The following is a 21,586-nucleotide window of genomic DNA, read 5'->3' as shown; positions in this document are numbered from 1 at the left end:
AAATATTCTTGGGAAGAATTGTGCCTTGCTTTTCTCTGTGAAGAGAAATGTGGGGCTGCACATGAGGAAGAGCTTCTTTACTGTGTGGGTCACCATGCACTGAGACAGATTGCCCAGAGAGGGTGTGGAGTCTCCCTCACTGGAGAAATTCCAGAACTGCCTGGGTGCAATCCTGTGCCATGTGCTCTACAATAACCCTGCTTGAACAGGGAGATTGGATCAGATGACTCCTCTGAGGTCCCTTCCAACCTGATCCACTCTAGGATTCTGTGTGTGGATAAGTAAATGTTATTAAATAAGTCCCCATGATTCAATTTTTCATTGTAAACAGTGAAAAAAATGTAATTTCATCAATAAATTAGCCCGCCTTTCTTTTTCAACTGCTTACCTATTTTGGAGCCATTTAAAGTCCATTTATTCTTCCATTCCAAAAAATGTTGCTCCTGTGTTTTGGGCTCTTTCTTTTTTTAAATGCATGACCTAAGAACATCTGTTTAGTGCTTTTATGTGAAGTGGGACTGTCTGATATCATGGTTGTGCAAATTCAGGAAAGAGTGGCATTAGTTGCTGACCCAAGAAACAGTCATCTATTTTCACAGGCATTCATTGTCAATCATGCATCTCAGCTGCAAAGGATCTGAACAATCAAAATAAAGGCTTGTTATTTATGCAAAGAGAGAAAAGGGTATACTTTCTGTCCTGAAGCCTTTACAGACTCCGATTTTTTTTTTAAGTGTCATGGGACAGAGATGAAAATGGGAAGCTTTACAGCAGTCTGTTAGAATTGTGTAGTACAAATGTCCTTGGGAACTGTTTGGGTCTGGATTCAAAAGCTGTAATTCAGGCTCAACTTTCTCATCAATCAAAAAGCATGACTTTAGGAATCAGTTGGAGTTGAAAAGAGCTGAGCTAACACTGAAAAGCTCTTGTAGAATACAGGCCGGAGATCTTACTGGTCAAGTGTGCCAGGGCTGTAGTGTACACTGGTGACTAAAATGTTTAAATTTAGGATTTTTCTCTGATGTTTATCAAAAATCTGTTTTCTGAATGAATACTAGAGACTCTAATGTTCCTTGCAATATTTAGTAACTATGTCTTTATTTTATTTGAAAGGTTCTTGTGCCAAAGGATCCACTGTTAATGGGTAAGATGGTAGAAGTGAATATTTATGAGGCTGGGAAACATTTTATGAAGGGGCAGCCAGTATCAGATGCCAGAGTTCATACTGCATCCATCAGCAGACCATTAGCAAAAGGAGAAGTTTCTGGTTTAACAGAGGTGAGTAAAAGACATTTTCTGCTTTGCTACACTGGCAAATCCACAGCTGTTCAAGCAAAATGATTCCATGCTATGTATCTGTTATCATTTTATAGTTCCCATTTATATATGCATGAAGCTTTAATCTTTTCTGACAGATTGAAATCTGAATTCAAAATATATTTTTGCTGATGCTCATAGCTTTACTTTGCTGACTATAAAGGCAATAATACACTTGTTTCTTGTTTCTAGATGCAAGATGGGTAAAGAACATACTAGAATTGAAAAGATTAAACACCAGTAATTATATAATTCAATATATTTCAGTTTAATGGAAGGAGGAATTAGTTTAATTTTTTTTACAAAGCTGTTCTAAACAAAAAAAATGTATTGATTACATATCTGTTTAAACAGGTCTAAACACTATTCAGAGATTCAAAATTAATTGATGGGTAGAGGTGCAGAATATATTTACAATATATTTTGGAAAAAGGTCAACATCTGATTTAGTCATGTAAAAAAAATGAAACTCTTTTAAAAAGAGATCTGATTCTTATTTTACAGCTCAGTAGATATGGCTGTTAGCCAAGTATTCTCATACATTTCATGGAGCTCTAGTTGTAAAAACTGATGGAGTGTGAAATGAAAATGTGTATCACATTTCTAAGCATCATTTGATGTCCTTTCTCCAGCACTGTTGTTAAGATCTCCAACAAATATGTAGCACATGGGAGAAGGATAATTGGCAGTTTATCAGCCACCTTACTGCTTTTACAGTAAATTGCTGATAAGTATTTAAGTATATACATGTCCTTGTTTATGTTCTAAGTAGTCACATTTAAAATACATCATCAAGACATACCTGAGGTGACCAATGTTAAGCTAAGCTCCTTGGTCTCTTGAATAAGCCTGGCTGTGGAAACACAGAGCAGCAATAATGCATTCCCTGTAATGCACCTACTGTAATGTGTTCAGCAGATCATGACACTTAGGCACAAACACATTACTAAGCTCCCCATTAATATTGTCTGTGTGTATGTGTATATTGGCCTGATAAGGGTCTGTAAGAGATAAAAAACAGCCAAAACCTTCAAATTATCTGGTTGGTCTATGTGGCTATTTAAGCACAGCTGATTTTTTCATCAGAATGTGGGGTTTTTTTAAATAATCTGCTGGAACAGAACCAAGACTGTCATTAAACTGAGTATGTGCTGCCAGAAGCTTGTAGATGGGGACAAGCAGGCAGGCTTGACTGAATTTTTTAACGTTAAAATGAGAGGTTAAAATATTACAATCAAGGATACTGATAATTTCCATAGGGACTCATTGAGATATGTACCTGGAACAAGTACCTGGAATCCCCCCATAAATGGCTGCAGCAAGCAAATGATAAGGCAAACTGCTTTTCATGACATTTGTGATTACCAGTGCTCCTTCAAGGGAGTATTTTATATATGACTGGGCCACTGGAAATGTTGGGAACTTTTGTGTAATGGAAGAAAATAGAATCTCAGTATTTCAGTAGATGGAACAGCTTCAGTACATAGAGGGTGCATCTGAAAGCTTTTAATCACACTTGGCCAATGTATAATATATAGAACATGAACTGAAATTCTTAGTGGGAAGTTCATCTTGAAAAGTCATACATATAAATAGAAGCTCAGGAACTTTCTTTAGGTTTTCAGGAAAAAAAAGTCAGTTTGCCACAAAAGTTACCTTGGTTTTCTGACTGGCTGCAAGATGCAATTTGGGTTGCTCTGTTTGCTTGAACTGCTGGGAAACACTTCCTGCTGCGTGTGCTCAAGACACATAGTTCCAATGAAAGATGCTTTGAGTAAGATAAAAGGGTCTCATACGAGGGTCATGTGAGCCTTTTGTAGCTTGTTACGTGCACGGATGGCAGGCTGGGGAAAGATGAAGGAGGCAACTCAGAACTGATGAATTCAAATTTCCCAAAAGCAGCAAAATATCTTGGATCTTTAACAAGGTCCCAAGTGTCTCCAGCAGGTTTTCTGCAGCTTGCAGAACTAAAATCTTGGATAAATTTTCCACTGTGCATACTTATGAGTAAGAATTAAGATCTGCTCATTATTAATAGTGTTTTCATTAACTTACATAGGACACAGTAAAAGGTGTTTCAAAATCCATCACAGCTGTACTTCTCTCTAATGAGGAATGCTCACAGAAAGAGTGAAAGCTTTTGAAACTGTAGTTTTTAAAGAAATTAATCAATTGAGAGCATCATCATATGAGGATGTCAAAGCAAGTCATAAACTCATCCTAAGCAAGAAGGTACTTCTAGAGATGCTGTGAGGAAAAGTACCTCCAAAGAATCAAAGCTTATCTGCAGTTGTGTGCTCTCTTTCTCATCTGATACATTACCCTCAATAATTTTTTTCTGACAAATTCAGAGTGAGCACCACAAGCAACATGTGTGTCTGAAGGAACAGTTGTAGACCTTTTTTACCTTTTTGGCTGCATGACTCTGGTAGGAAATTGGTCCAAAGAAATAAAAGAAGTAGGTCGCCAACTGGAGTCGACAGATTTGACTGAAAAAGAGGGACTGCAAAATGCAAAAACACAAAGGACAGTTTAAAATGTCCATAAAATATTCACACATTGTATGTCTGTGACAAGTAAGGAGGGAAATATATATAGAATTAATTCAGAGTATTTCTAGCATTTCATGCTTTTTCAGTGTATGAAGAACACAGCTAATACATATATCCATTAATGTAGTAATGATGTAGAATGTCTTACAGTTATTAGACTCTTTAAGGAAAAAACTGTAACCAAGTAGATGGTGGAAGATCTTGACGTTCAATAATGTTAGGCTCTGTGGTAGAATTTGGGATGGGAAGGACAAAAGACTCTTGGAGTCAGCAGATGGGGTTAAAAAGCTGTCAAAGCAATCAGACTTAGTGATTGTTGTGGTCATACTAAGTTGTAAAATGCACAAGATTTGCCAGGACTTTTTTTTAAACTTCAGCATGAATTTTCCTATAAAAGCCACTCAAAAAGGAGTGATGTCTTCAAGTGGCACAGTTTTACAGGATGGCTATTTGGGAGGGCAAGCACATTTGGAAATTTTGGTTGACAAATCTACTATAGACTTATGCTTGGGTTTAAAATGGACAGTTGCTGATTCAGTAAGAGAACCACGTCTAGAAGGCATACATTGCAGAGGAGATACAGGTGAAAGTTGAAGTCAATAAAGCATGAACACGTGTAGAGGCAGTTTTGAATTTGGTTCTAGTAAATCTAAGGATGTATGTGAGCTGGACATTAAAAAGTAGTGACAATAACCTTAAAATGAACATTCAGACAAAACAAACCTGTCACAAGTTACTAACTGCAATTACAGATATCAGTGAATAAGTATTTCAAAGCTCTGATCAAGATTTAGTTCTCTTAAGTTTCACAAGAACAAAAAGAAGAAGCAAATGCTGTTGATGTTACATCCTTTCATTGAGGTAGGCTTGAAGCTGACAAAGCATTAAGAGTGCACTTCAGCATTTTGAGATTCAGAAAGCAATTTAGCATGTTTACTATGTTCCTAAGCACTTTGGTAAACTTGTCTTTTAGGATTTGGAGGTAGGTTTGCAATGCACATCGTGTTGAGTATATTATCTTTGGATAATATTTTTGAAAAGTCAGCAGTGTGTGTCAACAGTCTAAATGTAATCTAATTTAGGAAAAAAAAAAACAATTTTAATATTTGTATTAGTTTTATTTGGCCATATTTAGGAATCTTGACTGTTTCTCAGCAGCATAAAGTACCTAATAAATGTATCCTGTTTACAGACAAATGTTTGCCCAAAACTAATCATTGAAAAAAGTAAGAATCTGCAAGAATATGATCTCTTGTTAGAACTAGAAATAGAGTATGTTATGCTTCTGTACTCCAAAAATAATTCTGGTTGTTTACATATGTTCTGTGGCTAGAGGAAAAAAATACTGCAAGATGAGAAATATATGAAGAAAAGACCAAAGGGCTGAGGGATAAAAATAAAAGGCTGGCTACCTGCCAGAGTTGCAATGCATTGCCAGAATCAAAGCCCCATAAGTCTGAGGGCCTTTGGTGGGAAGTTTTAATCAGATGGAAAATTAAGGCAAGAGGAAAAAATAATAATTTTAACAGGCTGTTTAATCCCCAGTCATGATTATTTTATGTTCATAGGTCATGTTTCTATAATGCCTCTATGACTGACTTTCTTTTCAAACAAATACAGGCACATCTTTCAGTTTTCTGTTTTCCATTGGTTTCTCTGATTATTATATTCTCCATGCCTAACACTTCCTCTGTGAATGGCATCTGCTGGGAGCCACCATTTCCAATGTCTCCTTCTGTGAGTCTGGGATCTTGGTGCACATCTCTGTGCTTCCTAGGCCTTGGAAATACCCACAGCTGGCCTTTTAAGCTAATAGCTATTCAAGTCATTGGGCTCTTTGGAGGAAATGAGGAGTGAGCCACTGATTTTCAGTTAGCAGCCAATTATTTTGGCCATTCTGCTTTTTTCTGTTTTCTCTCCCATCCTCCCTGCATTTTAGCTGCAGTAGGTTATTGTGGCATTGTGCTTCTGGATACTAATGAAGATTTATGTTACTGGTCTTACAGTTAGCCACAAATATTTTCTAGTTACATGAGCAAAAACATCACCCAGCCTTTTTTTATGATGTTAAGAAACAGGAAAGATGCATATATCAAACACTTCTTTATAGCCTGCCAGCAAGAAAATTCAACAAAGCATAGCTTAAAGGAAACTCTCTGATCTCAGGTAGAAAGGGTGCTTCACTTGCAGGCAAAATAAAATGGAGAAGGGGGGAGAAAATATCTTCTGCTGGAACAGAAATGAAAGAAATCATGTCAGAATTAAGATCTCTCTAATGGAAACTTCCTTCAAGGACTTGGAAGGAAATGTGGAAGATGTGCGTTAATTAATAAACATAGTTTTTACATGTGCTGGAGTTTCAAAGTGGTGGAAAATTTGGTTCCTGAACAGGAACTAGAGATTAGAGATTTAGGGCAAAAAGGGAATGAGGAAGCAAATCTTAGATCAAAAAATGGCATAGAGATGTGAGTAGAGGAATCTTTCATAAAGTTTCAGAAACTGTAGAAAGTATGAGAAATGCTAATGAAAGATCAGAATTTCCAAAGAAGAAAGATAAACTAATATAGAATATAGAATCTCTTACCTCTCTCAGAAAAGTACTTTGCAAAGGGATCTTTTTATCACAAAGTCCAAGAAAGGGCAATATGAGAAATGTAAGAAAAACACACTGACAAAAAAAGGAACATTTTCTGTGTAAAATCATTTTCAAATAATTCTTTATGAAAATACGGTGCATTACTTGGTACTCTTGCATTCTTAGGAACATCCCTTTGTTAGTTCAGTTGAACTCTCTCCCTCTTTCTGATACCTTTTTTGTGACACTAAGCTGAATGGTGCAGTTGTCTCACCTGAAGGATGGAATTCCAATCTCATGATGTTTAACAAGACCAAGTGGAAGGAGCTGCAGGGCAATCCCTGATATGAACACAGGCTGAGGAGTGAACAGATGGAGAGCAACCCTGCCAAGAAAGACTTGGGATTACTGGTGGGTGAGAGGCTGGACATGACCTGGCAATGTGCACTTGCAGCCCAGAAGGCCAACCTCATCCTGGGCTGCATCAAAAGCAGAGTGGCCAACAGGGAGAGGGAGGGAATTCTGTCCCTCTCTTCTGGTGAGACCCCACCTGCAGTGCTGCATCCAGCTCTGGGGTCCCCAACACAAGAAGGACATGGACCTGCTGGAGAAAGTGCAGAGGAAGCCACCAAGATGATCAGAGGGATGGAGCAGCTCTCCGGTGAGGAATGACTGGGAGAATTGGGTTTGTTTAGCCTGGAAAGGAGGAAACTTTGGGTTAACCTAATTGTGGCCTTTCCGTGTGTGAAGGAAATCTGCAACAAAGATGGAGAGGGACTACCTACATGAGCAGGTAGTGTCAGAACAAGGGGGAACGTATTCAAACTCGCAGGGAGTAGGTTTAGATTAGATATTCAGAAAAAAATCTGTACTGTGAGGGAATGAGGCACTGGAACAGGTTGCCGAGAGAAGCTGTGGATGTCCCAACTCTAGAAGTGTTCAAGGTCAGGTTGGATGGAACTTTGAGCAACCTAGTTTAGTGGAAGGTGTCCCTGCCCATGGCAGGGGAATTGGAAACAGATGATCTTTAAGGTCCCTTCCAACACAAACCATTCTATGATTCTATGATTCTATGATTCTATGAAAGAACTGATTGTAGGGCTAAGTGCACAAGTACTTAGTGCTTTTGCATGTATTAATCTGTTTTGTTTAATGTGCTCCTTGTATTCCCTGCTGGTTGTAAATAGAGGTCACAAAAGATCGTGTAAAATCCTTCTTAATTAATAATTTTTTCTTACATTTTCTTCAGTTCTTTCAGGAAGGTTACTATAAAGTTAGTGTCATAAGAGCTAGATTTCCTTTTGAAGAGCAGAGCTCAATGCCACCTCTGGATGTTTTATAAAAGGACCTTTGAAAGTCTCATTTTTTCCTGAAAATTGTCATGTGCTCTTTCTTAGATGCTGATTTTCATTATCTACACATTATCTGCATGCCGTGTTGGCTTTTTTCATTTGGGCAATTGAGTTGACTTGAATTTTTCTTCTGCTTGGAAGCCCATTTCTTGGCTTAAAATTTGAAACTTGCAGTCAAGTCTTTCGTATGGGCAGAGTAAATTTTTCTTGCTGGGTTTAGATAAGCACTGGCTCGAATCCCATGTAGTGTTTGGGGAATTTTAATCAATGCTGATCTCTAGGAACATACTTAGCCAATGGCTGTGACAAACACTGGAGATGTAAGTCAGCCACCTTGGGTCATGGGTATAGGATAGGTGACTTCTTTGTTTCCAGCCTTATCTGCTATAATTCAATGAATGTTTTAATTTAGCCATTTGATGACTCCCAAACTGGAACAGAAGGTAGTGCAAGTGTGTTGATCCAACACATTTCTCTGCCCTGCTTTAAGGGCTAAAATACACAGGGGTGATTTAAGGAAGCAAGCCCAAGAGCCAGCATAAGACCAAGTAGTTTTGTCCTGGTGTCTTTAATTTAATGGGCATGTTGTCTTTCTGCTCCTCCCTCTGGCAGGGCTGAATTTCAACTACAGTGATCAAAGCTCAGCTGAAACAACACATAGACCCTTTTCAAACAAATGCTCACCACAGTCCGTTTCAGGTGAAAAAAACTGAACATTAATTTATGTACTTTTCATTTCCTCAACAGACAGTGTTATTTTGCTGAATGTCACTGTTTAATCACTTAAAATACATAATTATGTTAATCCTGTGCAGTTCATGCAATAAATGGAAATAGTAATGGCTGGGAGGATTCAACTCTAAGTCATTTTCTGGAGAATAAGCAAAGGTTAAACAGAAATGTTCTACCCCTTCTGCCTCCAGAAGTAAAACTCTCAGTGCTAAAATTGTTCTGCCATTTTTGTGTATTATTTCTAGTGCTCAACCTGCTGCACTGCAAGATCAGTGAGTAGGTTCTGCTCTCTGTTGGTATAGGGAAATGTGTAGCCATGGTAATTTTAACTACTTGACACTCCCTGTAATATTTAGGAGATCCTTTTAAAATATTTTTTCTTTTCCATCAGATCTCTAACAGACTCTTCAGGAAAAATTAAATAGCATTTGGTTTTGGTAATCCTTTCTTATTTAATATACCAGTGTTCAGTAAGTTTTAATTGGCTTTCAGGAGAAATGTATAGCAGCCACAACTTTTCTCAGATTTTATGTTGTTTTGGAAGTCATCTACATCCAGTCCACAAAAATCATCATAGGTCTGAATTTTATACCTCTCCAGCAAAGATAGGTGGAGTATATGTGTACATTTTATCTCTGTTTGCAGTACTTAGTCATCCCTTTTCTTTTTATTAGTACTCCTTAGATCACTAAAAAAGCACACTTAGGCAGTATTTCTCTCTTCATTCCTTCCCTATCTCTCCTTTCCCTATGAGAATACACAGTCAGAGGTATCAGATATTATGTCTTGAGTGGATGGTATTTCTCTGTTCCTCCTTTATTGAAGCTGTAATTAAAATAGTCTTTCTACATCAATACTTGAAAGGGACAGCACAAAAAAAAGGCACATGTAGCTCATGATACAGCTTTCCCCATCACCAAATGAAAGGTCAGTAGGAGGTTTGAATTTACACGTACAAAGTTCTGGAATGTTGAACATCCGCCTCTTAGAAATGTATTTGTTGCCAAAACCATTGAAGTGAGATGATTCATTACCTTTGAGATTGTTTTGAAGGGCAATAAAAATTACAGTCATGACATTAAGCTATTTTTAACTAAAAATTGTTTTAAAAGTATAGCTCATTTTAAAAAAAATTACCAAACCATGTTAAAGGTAAACTGCCATGTTCTATATCCTTTAATATTATTACATGTTCAAAATCTTTATTAGAGTCTGAGTAGATTAATGGGTTTCTAATAGTCTAATAATCATCCTTTGTGTTCTTGCTTATTCCCTTTATGATAATGAGAATTGCTAAGGTATACATAAATTTTGAAAGTAACTTTTTTGTGTTATTCTGACAAATCTATTGAAAAAGCATTGAACTGCTCTGCAATATTAGGATTAATTGTGAGTAATACTAGGATACCCAGATACATTCTGAATCATAATCTTCCAGTCAGACTTTTATAATACGTGGGCATAGTGATTTATGTTTGTGCTTTTAATATACTTATAAGAGATTTATTAGAGATTGGAGATGTTTGTTTTTAATTTTGTAGTGTCAATGGTAAGGTAAGGAGAAAGGATAAGAAAAAGAGGAAAAGGCTTTGCAGTAAGAGAAAGAAGCAAATTTTGTATGGTTTTGACACTATTAAATTAGATTTGGGGAAGATGTCTACATATAAAAATTCAAAGTCACTTTTGCAGGGGCTATGTCTTTGAAATGAAATTTCCATTGAGTAATAAGTTTTATTTGATGGCTACATTGGAGAAAAGGTATCTTAAAATACTCAAATGCCATCCTTCAGTGAATTGGATGTGAACTTCACATCCTTAAATTTAGTCCACCGAGCTTATGCTCCCAACTACCCTAGAATTTCCAAAGAACTTACTGTGACCGTTGAACACATTAGAATGATTGTGTGCTCAACGACAGTCCACAGAATGTTATAGCATCTTGCTTAGGCAAGCTTAGAAGCTGCTGCTTATTCAAAGGTCACATACAGTAACTTTGTGTTTGTGCAGGCTGTATTCCATATCAAGTTTAACATTCCCTCCAGATCTTTTATCATGTCATTAGCTATTAAAGTGTGTTGTTGCAGTTTTACTGGACCAAATAACAATAGAAATAAACCCTTGTCCTCCTACTGTAATCTCTCCCACTAAGATATTTTTAAAGGGGTCTTCTCAAACTACAAGGGTAATAATGACTGTAAAAAATTGCATTCTCCCTTTAAGGAACTTGGCTCAGGGCCTATGAGTTTTCACAGGACCTGACTCCTAAACTGAGCTTTAGGATCAGTTCTTATTTTTAGCAAGTTCCAAAGCAAGCTGTTCCTGTGGGCTTTATCAAAGACCATTAAATAAAAGAAACACAAAAATTACTGATTATTTAAGTACTTTGTTGAAGACAGCTTTACTTGTGGTTAGTGCACAGTACACCAATCTTTGATAACCTTTCTCTGACTACTTCCCAATGTGTATTTAAATTACTTGTAGAGTTCCCTCACCTACAATTTATTACTTCAGACCTTAGAACCCTTCTTAAAAATGCAAAAAGATTTTCTACTGATTTATTATAATGCCAGCTATTCTAGCCAGAAGTTACAAATGGATCTGTTGTAATGGTCCGATCCAGCAGTGGGATGAGGGAATTCTGGATTGAAAGATCTAGTGAGGTTAGCATGAAAGGTTATAGTGGTGGTGTGGTAGGGTTAGTGTAAATATCCCATATATGTTCCCACTAAGGTAAAATTGGTAAAATCCCGTATATGTTCCCACTAAGGTAAAATTGGTGCCAAATCTGTTTGCAGGGTCCTTTAGATGTTAAACCTTTCTTTTTCATCACAACATATTCCAAAGCTTGTTCATCTTTTCCACTTTGAGTTGACTCAAGGCAGATTCACAGGTTGACATCAGAAACAGTTCATGTTTTGAGGTTCCAAAAAAGTCAGAGGGCTTCAAGCACAGCTTTTCTGTGCTTGAAACTCAAGCCCATGGGATGCTAAAATTCCAGCATATTTACTTTCATTTCTTTTCCTCGAGTCAGGATCACAACTCAGATTTGGTGTAATAATAAAATCATGATCTAGGACATTTTTCTTCCATTCTAGATATTATAAAAAACTGGAATTATGATGAGGAAAATATATGTACTGCAGTGGTGCTTCAGCTTTTAATCACTAAGGTAACAAGCACTGGCATGAAGTAATTTTTAATTAGGATACAGTAGTATAAAGTCAAATCCAAAGTTATTCTACACATTTATTAATCCCACCATGGTATGAAAGAAATAATATGGATTTTTCTCATTCCTTATTGTGGAAAAGCACCAACAAGTCATTTATAAATTAAAAGGATACATGTAAAAATGTTTATAAATATTTTTCTAGAAGAAATGTAGATTTTTAGTTGTTGTTGGTGATGGCAATCACACAGAATAATTAAGGACCAAAGACAGACCATTTTTGATGTAGATAGCTCATCAGCCCATAAGAAAATAGTTAATCCCAAGTTTCTGCCTCAACTTAATTCAGCAAATGAGTCTTGATTTTACTGTTCTATCAGTATCTTCTTTATGACATGGTTGTTTGGGGTTTTTTGCCTTTTTACCCGGTCTTACCAGTAGAAACACTGTTTTGTGTTTCTACTGGTAAGAAAATAAAGAAGTAAAGAAGAAGCCCTCTCCACACATGTGTGAGCATGTTGTCTGTATTCCAGAAATGGCCAGCCCCTGGTGTGGGACAACCTAAAGAGTTGACCTGGCTCATTTGGTGTTATTCAATACCCTCTTTTCCAAGGGCTGCCAGGTCAGTGTCATGTATGTGTGACATGTGGAGCAGGAGAGCTCGTAGCTATTAATTACATGATGCATTTCTGTCTGGCCAGGAGATTGGCAAGACATGGCAGTCTAGGCTCTTGGTAGATCCAGGTGACCTCTCAGAAAGGTTTGACCACCCAAGTGCTACAACCTGAGATGGATGTATGATTGATAAATAGTGAAAGGAATGAAACCTGACTAGCTTAGAGAAACAGATGTCAAATGCAAAACAAAAAGAAAAAGCCCCATGGAAATTACTGTTATTTTTCTTTAGTCTGAATATAATCAGGGGGTCCTTGACACAGTTTTATCTGAGAAAATTATTCACTAAATGTCTTGGCTTTCAAATTGATAGATTCTTCTTCATACCTATATATATATATCTGTACTGTGGCAGAATTTGCACAAATGCTTTGTTTTGGATTGGAGTGGCTTGGAAATGTCTGTGAAAGTACTTTTGATGGAACAAAAATATGTAGGCAGTACACTTAAGCTCTTTTTGTCAAAAAAAAATCACATTGCTACAAAAACTACCTATGCATAATATCAACCAGATGGATTTCTGGTCCTGAGGAAAGGGTCCTGTTATCAGGACTAGAGGATTTTTTTTTAACTCTCGTCCTTGTTTTGACATGACTTCGCATGTGATTGTTAAGTCATTTCAGTCAGTGTGACTGTGATTTATCTTATCCGTATGGAAACTATTTTGCAATTCTCACATACAAAATCTCTGATAAGTGCAGATAACATAATTATCATACAAAAAGGACAGCTGTGAATATCCATTTCTGACACAGATAGTTTTTTCAAAATACAAGAACTTTAATTTGGTGAAATGATGGAAGTAGTGCTTAGAATGACAGGAATTCTTTTCCTTTTTCAGCTCATGTGTCTCTTGTCCAAAGAAATGTTAGTTCATTATTTTTTTCAGTGAGGAGTGCTTAAGATTCTGTAATATAATCAGATTTTGTCACAGAACCACAGGGGAAAGCCAGATGTGCAGCTCTTAAGAGCTGGAAATGAATGAATTATACTTGGGGGAGTATCTTGTATGATAAAAGAAAACTGTTGTAGTGCTGTTATGCTTTAGTATGGAGACATGAAAGATCTTAAAATCCAAACCTATCAATTTGTTAAAGACTACATTAAGCCCTGCAGTTGTCATCCTGTGGGCTTGTATTTCTCACCCCTGTAGACACCTGGTATATGTTTGCCACTTTCAGGTCATCCTCTGTTTTATTTGTGTTTATCTCCTTTTTTTGTAACTTCTTCTCCTGGTTTGTGTAAGTACTGCATGTGATTTTGGAGTTTCAGGAGTACAGGCTGGTCAGCAGCATGGGGGCATAAAATAGATTATTGAGGCTGTGGTCTTCCCTCAGCGGAAGCAGTGATTTAGTGAGGGTTTTTAGTGAGGGTGAGGGTTTTTTTACCAGCCCTTGGCATTCTCCCACTGTTGAAGTGAGTAGCTTCAAAAGTTATTAGGACAGGCAGAGATATTGAAATGATGTGGAGGACACCACCAGGAGTCAATTGCTGTCAATATTTGTATTCACCTAGAGACAAAAGCAATGGCAAAACACAAGAGAAAGCTGTATTAAAATATTATGGGCTGTATTCTCACAGACCAGTAGCCTTTTCTAAACAAAGGAAAGTTTAACAATCCTCATTTCTGTGGAAATGCCAGCTGTACTGTGTTTCTGTCTTATGTTTATGAAGTATTTTCACACGTGTCCATGTGCAATTTTTTTGTGCACAGAGCTGAGACTATTCCTTTAGTATCAGAATTTTTTAGGTTGGAAAAGACCTTACAGATTATCAAGTGCAATCACTAACCCAGCACTGCCAAGCTCACCACTAAACCATGGCCCCATGTGCCACATCCACACATCTTCTAAATACCTTCTGGGACAGTGACTCAGCCACTTCCCTGGGCAACCTGTTGCAATGGTTGACAACCTTTTGGGTAAAAAAAAAATTTCCTAGTGTCCAATTTAATAAGCTACTGTTAGATATTTTTCCTCTTCATTGTTTGTCATGTAACATTAATGTCGTTACATGTCTTTTAAACCTCTCTTTCAAGGGAGTTATTTATTTCTTTCTAACCTTTCCTGTGACCCCCATAACTACATTTCTGAGAGCGTAAGAAACAGTTATAAGTTTATGTTTACATTATCCTTCTGAAATGTAGCTTTTGTCTTCCCATTTCACTGATAAAGATGAAGCAGATGTTTAAAGTGTCTGCTGGGAGGTTAGTCTGGAGAACATTATTCAATTTGATGGTGGCCAGTTAAAGATGCTTGGAAATAGATACTTAAAATTATTAAAATTTTGTATCATTAATTCAAGCAAGATGCAGTGTTGACTTTTCAGCAGTTAAGACAACTCTAGGGGATGATATTTCAGAGAAAAAGAGGAAATTAGTATTTTTTATTTAATGGGTAATTCCAGAAGAACTAAATTTCTCCTCATGAGCTAATCCTCAGAATTATCGGATACAACCTGATAGAGCACACTGTGTAACACCCATGTGGGATAAAACTGAGGTCCAGTGGGTACAGATGGTCAGAATTTGAGCATGACTGGGTGCAAGTCCCTGCTCAGGCACTCCAATCCTGTACAACTGCAGAACTTTGGTCAGACCACCCTCTGAATGATACGAAGTCTCTCCTGAGGGTAGATATTTGTTCCAGCCTGCAGATTGGATACTTAAGGCTCTTTGATGTCTTAGACAGAGTGCCAAGGTGCTATCATGATTATCTAGAATAAAATACACTGCAAGCCAAGAAAGGTTTTTCTCATGTAATCTTTCTTGTGGGGAAGGGCTGACGAATCATTTGTGGTGACTGGGGATAGAGAGATTGTGTTAGAGCAGTTAGGCTTGCTAATCACAGAAAGTAACCATTGTTTGATGTTTCCATGAGAGAGCCCTCCATTAACTGCAGCTGAACTTGACTGAGTGTGAAATTAAAAAGGAGACACAGATTTCCAGACACTCCCTCAGGTGCTCAAAAGTATGCTAACTGGCACTGTGGGAGACCTCCTAAAACAGCTAAGGATACTTAAAGGAAAGGGGCCACAGACAATGTGAAAAGAAAACCTTTGTATTATCACTGAACCCACAAAGTTGATCAAGATCAGTCACACTGTATTAACTGGTAAATTTTCGGCTTACATGAAATGCTTCTTTCTGCCAAGGTCTGGTTCCAGCTGTGCTTGGTGAGCATCTGCACTCCCAGGAACTGGAGGTGTTTAATCTTAGGTAGAAAAGTCTGTGAAAATAAGTGTAAGAGAAATTGTTAGGAGCCTGCATATTAAGGCATTGCCTAGCTTTAAGAAAATTATTTTAAAACTTCAACTTCACAGACTTTACAGGCTATGTTGGCTTCTGCTGGCAGCTGGAATCTAAATTGTAGAGACCCGATTGCTGACTTGCATTGTGGCACTGGAGGCACTTCAATCTTCTTAATTTTTTTTTCTCTCCCTGAAAAATGAGGGAGGCATATAGATCCCACAGATACCTACTGGAATGAAATTTGAAACTCTGGAACCTAGTATCATTGCAAAGTATTTAAAATGCCCTTTTTAAACCATATTTATTACCCACGACATTGAATTGTAAGAAGGGCTGTATCCTTTGTCTCTGAGGTTGTTGTATTATATAAGTCTCTATGGAACATTCCATTTTAATGCTTGGTTCTGTAGGAAGAAATGAAAACACCATAAATTCAGGATTATGACATATTCTAGGATTAAGGGGGAGGCTTTAGCCAAGAATATATACATATATCAGTTTATTCTACTCTGCTGTATGTGAAAGATCTTTGAAATCTCCTGATTTTGAGAGACAGTGTCCCTTGAGTAAAACCAGTATTACTCATTTCACTGTTGATATGTGAATATCATTCAGTTATATTGGTAGTTCTTGTGACATGAATATACATTTTCAGATCTAGCTATTCATTTTACTGGGATACTCTTTCTGATGGAAACCTTTTGTGTCTTTGCCTGTAGCTACCATTGACCTCCACATAATTGTCACTGTTGCTTCAAGATTTAAAAGGGAAGCAAAGAGGTGATGGTCTCTGAAAGTTTGTGCTGTAAAAAAAGCATATCATATTTCATTTAATATTCTCACTTGTAGAGCAGACTTTGAACATTCACATGTTGTATTTCTTTCATCATCCAACAAAATAAACTGGGAAAATTGTTGTATTATAAACACAACTTTAAAATTCTTATTTTAAAAAACATCTCCCCCCCCAAAAAAAAAATCTCAGTGATCCTTTGAAGAAGGAGCAAGCTGGAATCCTATGGAATGGTATCTAATAAGACAGACTCTGGTATGCACACCAAAAAATGCTATCTAGTTACTACAAGTTAATGTACATCCTGTAATTCACTGTAATGTATTTTCAAAGCCATGAAGCCTGTGCTAGTGATCTAGGAAACAGATTTGTCTGTTAGCCAGCTAATTACCAGATAAGTGCCCAGAGCAAGTACCTGCCATCTCCTTCATAAAACTGTCCTGTGCACAGGGAGATAAATAGTGACAGAACCCCATCCTGAATTTGTCCACATTGTGCTGCTATGTTTATTCTTCATTTCAAGTCATTGCTTGGATGATTTTTGAAATGCAAACTTTTTCTGTGTAGAAGATCTCTCAGTTCTGTTGTGGTTGCAGGTGCTGGCTGGAATGCTGGCTGTCATGTCCTTTGATTCTGTCATAGTGATTGACACCCCACACACCTCATTGCAAAAAAAATAAAGCTCAGAACCCAGGTATCACACTTTTTTAAAGATGTTGTGTCTGACCTTGAATGACAGGTTATTTTGACAGTGCATTGTTTGTGTAGTGGAACAGTACTGAGTCACTAAGTTTAATAGCAGCACAAAAGACTAATATGTAAAAAGAGATTCAAGTCCTGGCTGGAAGCATTTATAGATAAATATGAAGAAACAGGGTAAAACAAGTGGGTATAATGAAAAACAGAACAAGACTGTGTTTTAAACATTTTGGAGGTGTTTTTTGGCTTGTGTTTTTTCAACTGGTTGTTTCTCTTGTTTTTGTTTCTTTTGTTAGTTGAGCTTTTTGGTTGTTTTATTCCTGCTCAAAGTGTACATCACAAAGGAAGTTATTTAATAAGCCCCAGTTGCTCAGCCTTCTGTCTAGCATCTAAGTGCTTTTTGAATTTTGAGGGCTGATTGAGGGAATAATATGAAAGACTGGGGGAGGAAAAAGAAGTAGGTAGGCAAGGGCCTACCCTTAGGTAGAACATGGAAGAGAGCAGGGAGATGTCTGCCAAGAAAAACACCAATGCAGCCATACAGTAATGGTGGGAATTTACAGAGAGAAAATTAATTCATTTTATACTCTTAAATATTAAAATTTGAATTTAATGTTAATGTAGGGGGAGGAAGTTCCAGATGTGTTTCTATATGACATTACGAATTTTTGTTCCTAGTGGCATCTCTGCCTTTGTTTATTTGAGAGGCTGCATGGTCAGATGATGCAAGAGAGAAATGAGGAGAAGTAGAAGGAAAAGAGAATGGACAGGAGAAATTATTGTAGTAGTAATCAAGGTAAAAGTTGACTAGTGAGCAAAATGGTTTTTTCCATACTGATCAAAGGAACCAGACGGATCATGCAGGTGTTACTGGAAAGAACACAGACTTTGCTGACTTGCTGTGCAGGTCAGGGAAGGCCCTGGTTAAAGATTGTGTCCATAAAGGATGAAAGTTGGAAGGAACTGTCAGATTTAATGCAGATGAGCTTGAGGTCAATCAGTCTCTACAGCATCCCATTATTACCTGTATAGTTGTATTTGACCATGGTCCAGCCTCTGGGAGTATTGCTGACCTGCTTGGACTGGGTCATTTGCAGGGATCTTGCCATAAATGAGGAGCTGGGAGCTGTAAGGAGTTCAGATGTGCATCATGGACTTGGTCAGGGGCTGGAGCAGCTGGACTGGGAGGAGAGGCTGAGGCTGGGGCTTGGTCAGGGCTGGAGCAGGGGTGGCTTCAGGGGACCCCAGCAGAGGCCCCCCAGTGCCTGCGCAGGGAGGGGTTCTTGACAAGAACGAGCCAAGTGCCTCCCATTGGCACATAGGGGGGATGAGACGCTGGGCCTAAGTTGAAATGAGAGGTTCAGATGGATATAAAGGGAATGGGCTCCAGCAGGGGAACAAAGGCACAGAGAGGTTGTGGTGATCATCACTGGGTGTCTTCAAAGCCCAAAAAGAAGTAGTAACATGAAATTCCTTTGCAAAAGGACCTGGGTGCTTTATTTTTTTCCCTCAAGGTTTCTCATTTTTTAAAATGGGTAAGTAAACTCTGCATGTGTTGGGAATCAATGAATTCCTAGGAACGGTGTACAGCTGAAAGCATCTGACATAAGCATGCTTGTAGACAGCATTTTCTTTTAACAGCATCGTACTGGGCATTCATTGGAATACATGGTGGCAGGGATGCTTCTTAGAGGAATTACCATGTTAATTCCATTAGGAAAAAATTTTTTCTGTGCCATTTACTTTGTAATTTAAGATCAGCATTCCACATTTGCAGAAGGCTGATAGACTTTTTAAAGTAATAAATCAAAGGAGTTCTCTTAATACCTACAGAACTAAATGTAGGGACATTTCCAGAACTATTCAATGAAACTCAATTTACATATTTTTTGGATGTGTAATCTATGTGACCTTCAGTAACTGTTTGTTTTTTTAAATCTGAAAAATGCCTTTAAAGAGTAATAGCCCAGAGTTTCGAATAGTGCAGCAGGAGATGTAATGCATATTTTAACATGTTTTCTTTAAATTTGTCACACAGACTTGTTGTGCATGATTATGTAAAAGTCCGTGTTTTTAAAGCCAGTAGTACAAGTCTGTGATGTACTTGGTTGGGCTAAAAAATTCAGAAGTCTAATTTATCTTGAGATATGCTCAGTCAAGAAGTTTTTCACAGCAGTTAGCTAACACTTCAAGCTCTAACAGTGCCCCTGAGCCATAAAAGAAATTAACATGTAAGAAATGTTTTGAATCTATTAAAACCTCAGCTCAGAGCTAAAGAGTTTCTCTTATGTCTTTGTTGACTAACATGAAGTGAGGTCTTACAAAAAGCTAGGCTGTGATCGACAGATGCCAAATCTCAGGTTTTGATGTGATTATATCTATTTCTTTCATGCACAGTGGTTTGCTCTGGGACTGGAGTTTCAGAAAGACAGCAATCAATGGGTCTGTGCAAGAGTACACAAAATATATTACTCCTGGCAGTTGTCAAGGCAGAATTATTCAAAAAATAATCTGAAATGCATTTGATCATACGCTAGAAGTTTTAATAATTTATATTATACCTTATTAGCAAAGTCTTGTGTTTACTTTGTGACTGCCAAAACAAGATGAAAGGCTGCCTCCGTGGAAATACAAGATGCTTAGCTCAAAGTCTCTGTCTGTGCATTTCAGTTTGGTAATTTCCCTTCCTTCCCTCATTTTGATTAATAGTATATCATTTTAAATCTTAGAGTACCTTTTCCTTCATTGTGGTCCTATTTAGTGAGAGCAATGCTTAAGAAGTCTACCAAAGAGTTTGTGGCCTATCAAGACTGAAACTAGTACAAACACGTATTTTTGAAACTTCTTTACCTTAGGCCTTCCTCCCAGCACTTTTTTGTTGAAAGAGTCTTTGAATTTTGTTCTAAATTCCACTGAAATGAATCATTATGGTAATCTTTCTAACTCTTGCAGCTACAAAAGTGTGATATCTGAGCTCAGCTTAAGGAACTGTTGCACTCTGACTAGTGATTCTATGTGGTAAATATCACAGCTATATCAGGTCAGAATATTACAGAAATTACCTAAAGATTTCCTTGGAAAGCTAATGCACTTTGAATATTGTATCTAGAGACAGAGACACAAATAAGGACTGTTCAAAATTAATCCTTCTATTAAGTGAGAGCATAGTGAGTGGACAGTGTAAATGCTAGTTCAAAAAATTAGTTTTTTACCTCCACCGAGGCTTTTTACACCAAATGTGCATAGAGTCATATTTACAGTGTTTTTCACTAACACAGCTGTTTATGGGATACTTGTGTGCTCGGAAGAACTGCTTATATTCTTGACAGGCCATGCTGTGGCAAGGGCCACTCAGCCCTTACTCAGGAGGGAGAGGGTGCAGTGACACGGTCCCTTTAGCGGGGCTCCTCTTCCCCCTGGGGAATTTGTGCACAACGGACTCTGAGGAAGAGGTATCCACCTGCAGGTGTCTCTGAGTGATTATCCTGGGTTTAAAAGCTCTGTATGAATCTCAGGATGAGGACAAAAAGATTATTTTCTACAGGAGCCTTTCAGTCACAGGGAGCCAGATGTACCTTTTTTTTTTTTTCCACAGAGGCATATTCTGTGATGATAATGAGGGAAAATTTCATGGAAGCCTGTGGTATTACTCATGTGTCAGGCAGAATTTTGGGCTAAACTAGAGAACAGTGCTTAGAAAACATGAATCAGATGAATACACTCTACTTTCCTTGAAGGGAATATTTGGCAGGATCACCTGAAGAGGTGTACACTATCAAACAGAAACACAACATGTTTAAGTGGTAAGCTGTGATGTCTTTAAGAAAAGGGTCACTTCAGTTTGCAATTGGCGATATTTCTGTCTTTCTACAAAAAAAAAAAAAACTTAACAACCCAAAAAATGGATTTACTGTATCAGTATGATAATCTCATTTATTGGAAATATGATGAAGTAAGGAAAAAACAAATTTCACAGCTGTACAGGCTGACTTAGATGAAATGCTACTTGGACAACTCACCAGAAGTGTTCACCACCACTGGAACTTTGTAAACCTTGCCAAAATGTCTTGTGCCATTCTGTCCTACCAGCAGTATGCAGCACTACCTAATGCATATGCAGTGCATGTTGCAGTAGAGGTGTAAGAAAACAGTATGGTAACAAAAAAAAGCAGTATAGGCATGATCAAAATTATACCAGCAAGATGAGACTCTTTGGTTTTATGTTGGAAAACAGAAAAACTGTGTAACATGAATGAAATGCCAGTGAAACCACTACTGTAAACTATGTTACAGAAACATGATTGAATGCATGAAACACTGATGTGCTTAACTGTTTGTGAAGGAGAAAATTTAAAAGAAGTCCCTCAAAACATTTTACAACTTACAATTTGTGGTTGGGGCATTTTGCTGGTTGTCCCTAGTCTTCCTAAGAAATGTAGATAGGAGCTGAAGCATTGAGGAGAAGGTCCAGC

General features: G+C 37.6%; 1 protein-coding gene across 1 annotated transcript in view; it reads left to right on the top strand.

Moving 5' to 3' along the window:
• Window positions 1–21,586, top strand: part of CDKAL1 (CDK5 regulatory subunit associated protein 1 like 1) — a 387,536-nt gene that overhangs the window by 363,138 nt on the left and 2,812 nt on the right. The window contains exon 15 of the mRNA XM_066558021.1: window positions 1,114–1,278. Within this exon, the coding sequence (XP_066414118.1) occupies window positions 1,114–1,278 (165 nt within the window). The remainder of the gene's footprint in view (window positions 1–1,113; window positions 1,279–21,586) is intronic.

Source organism: Molothrus aeneus, chromosome 1 (genome assembly GCF_037042795.1).
Source record: "Molothrus aeneus isolate 106 chromosome 1, BPBGC_Maene_1.0, whole genome shotgun sequence".
NCBI classification, from domain to species: domain Eukaryota; kingdom Metazoa; phylum Chordata; class Aves; order Passeriformes; family Icteridae; genus Molothrus; species Molothrus aeneus.
This window is presented reverse-complemented; position numbering and strand designations above follow the sequence as displayed.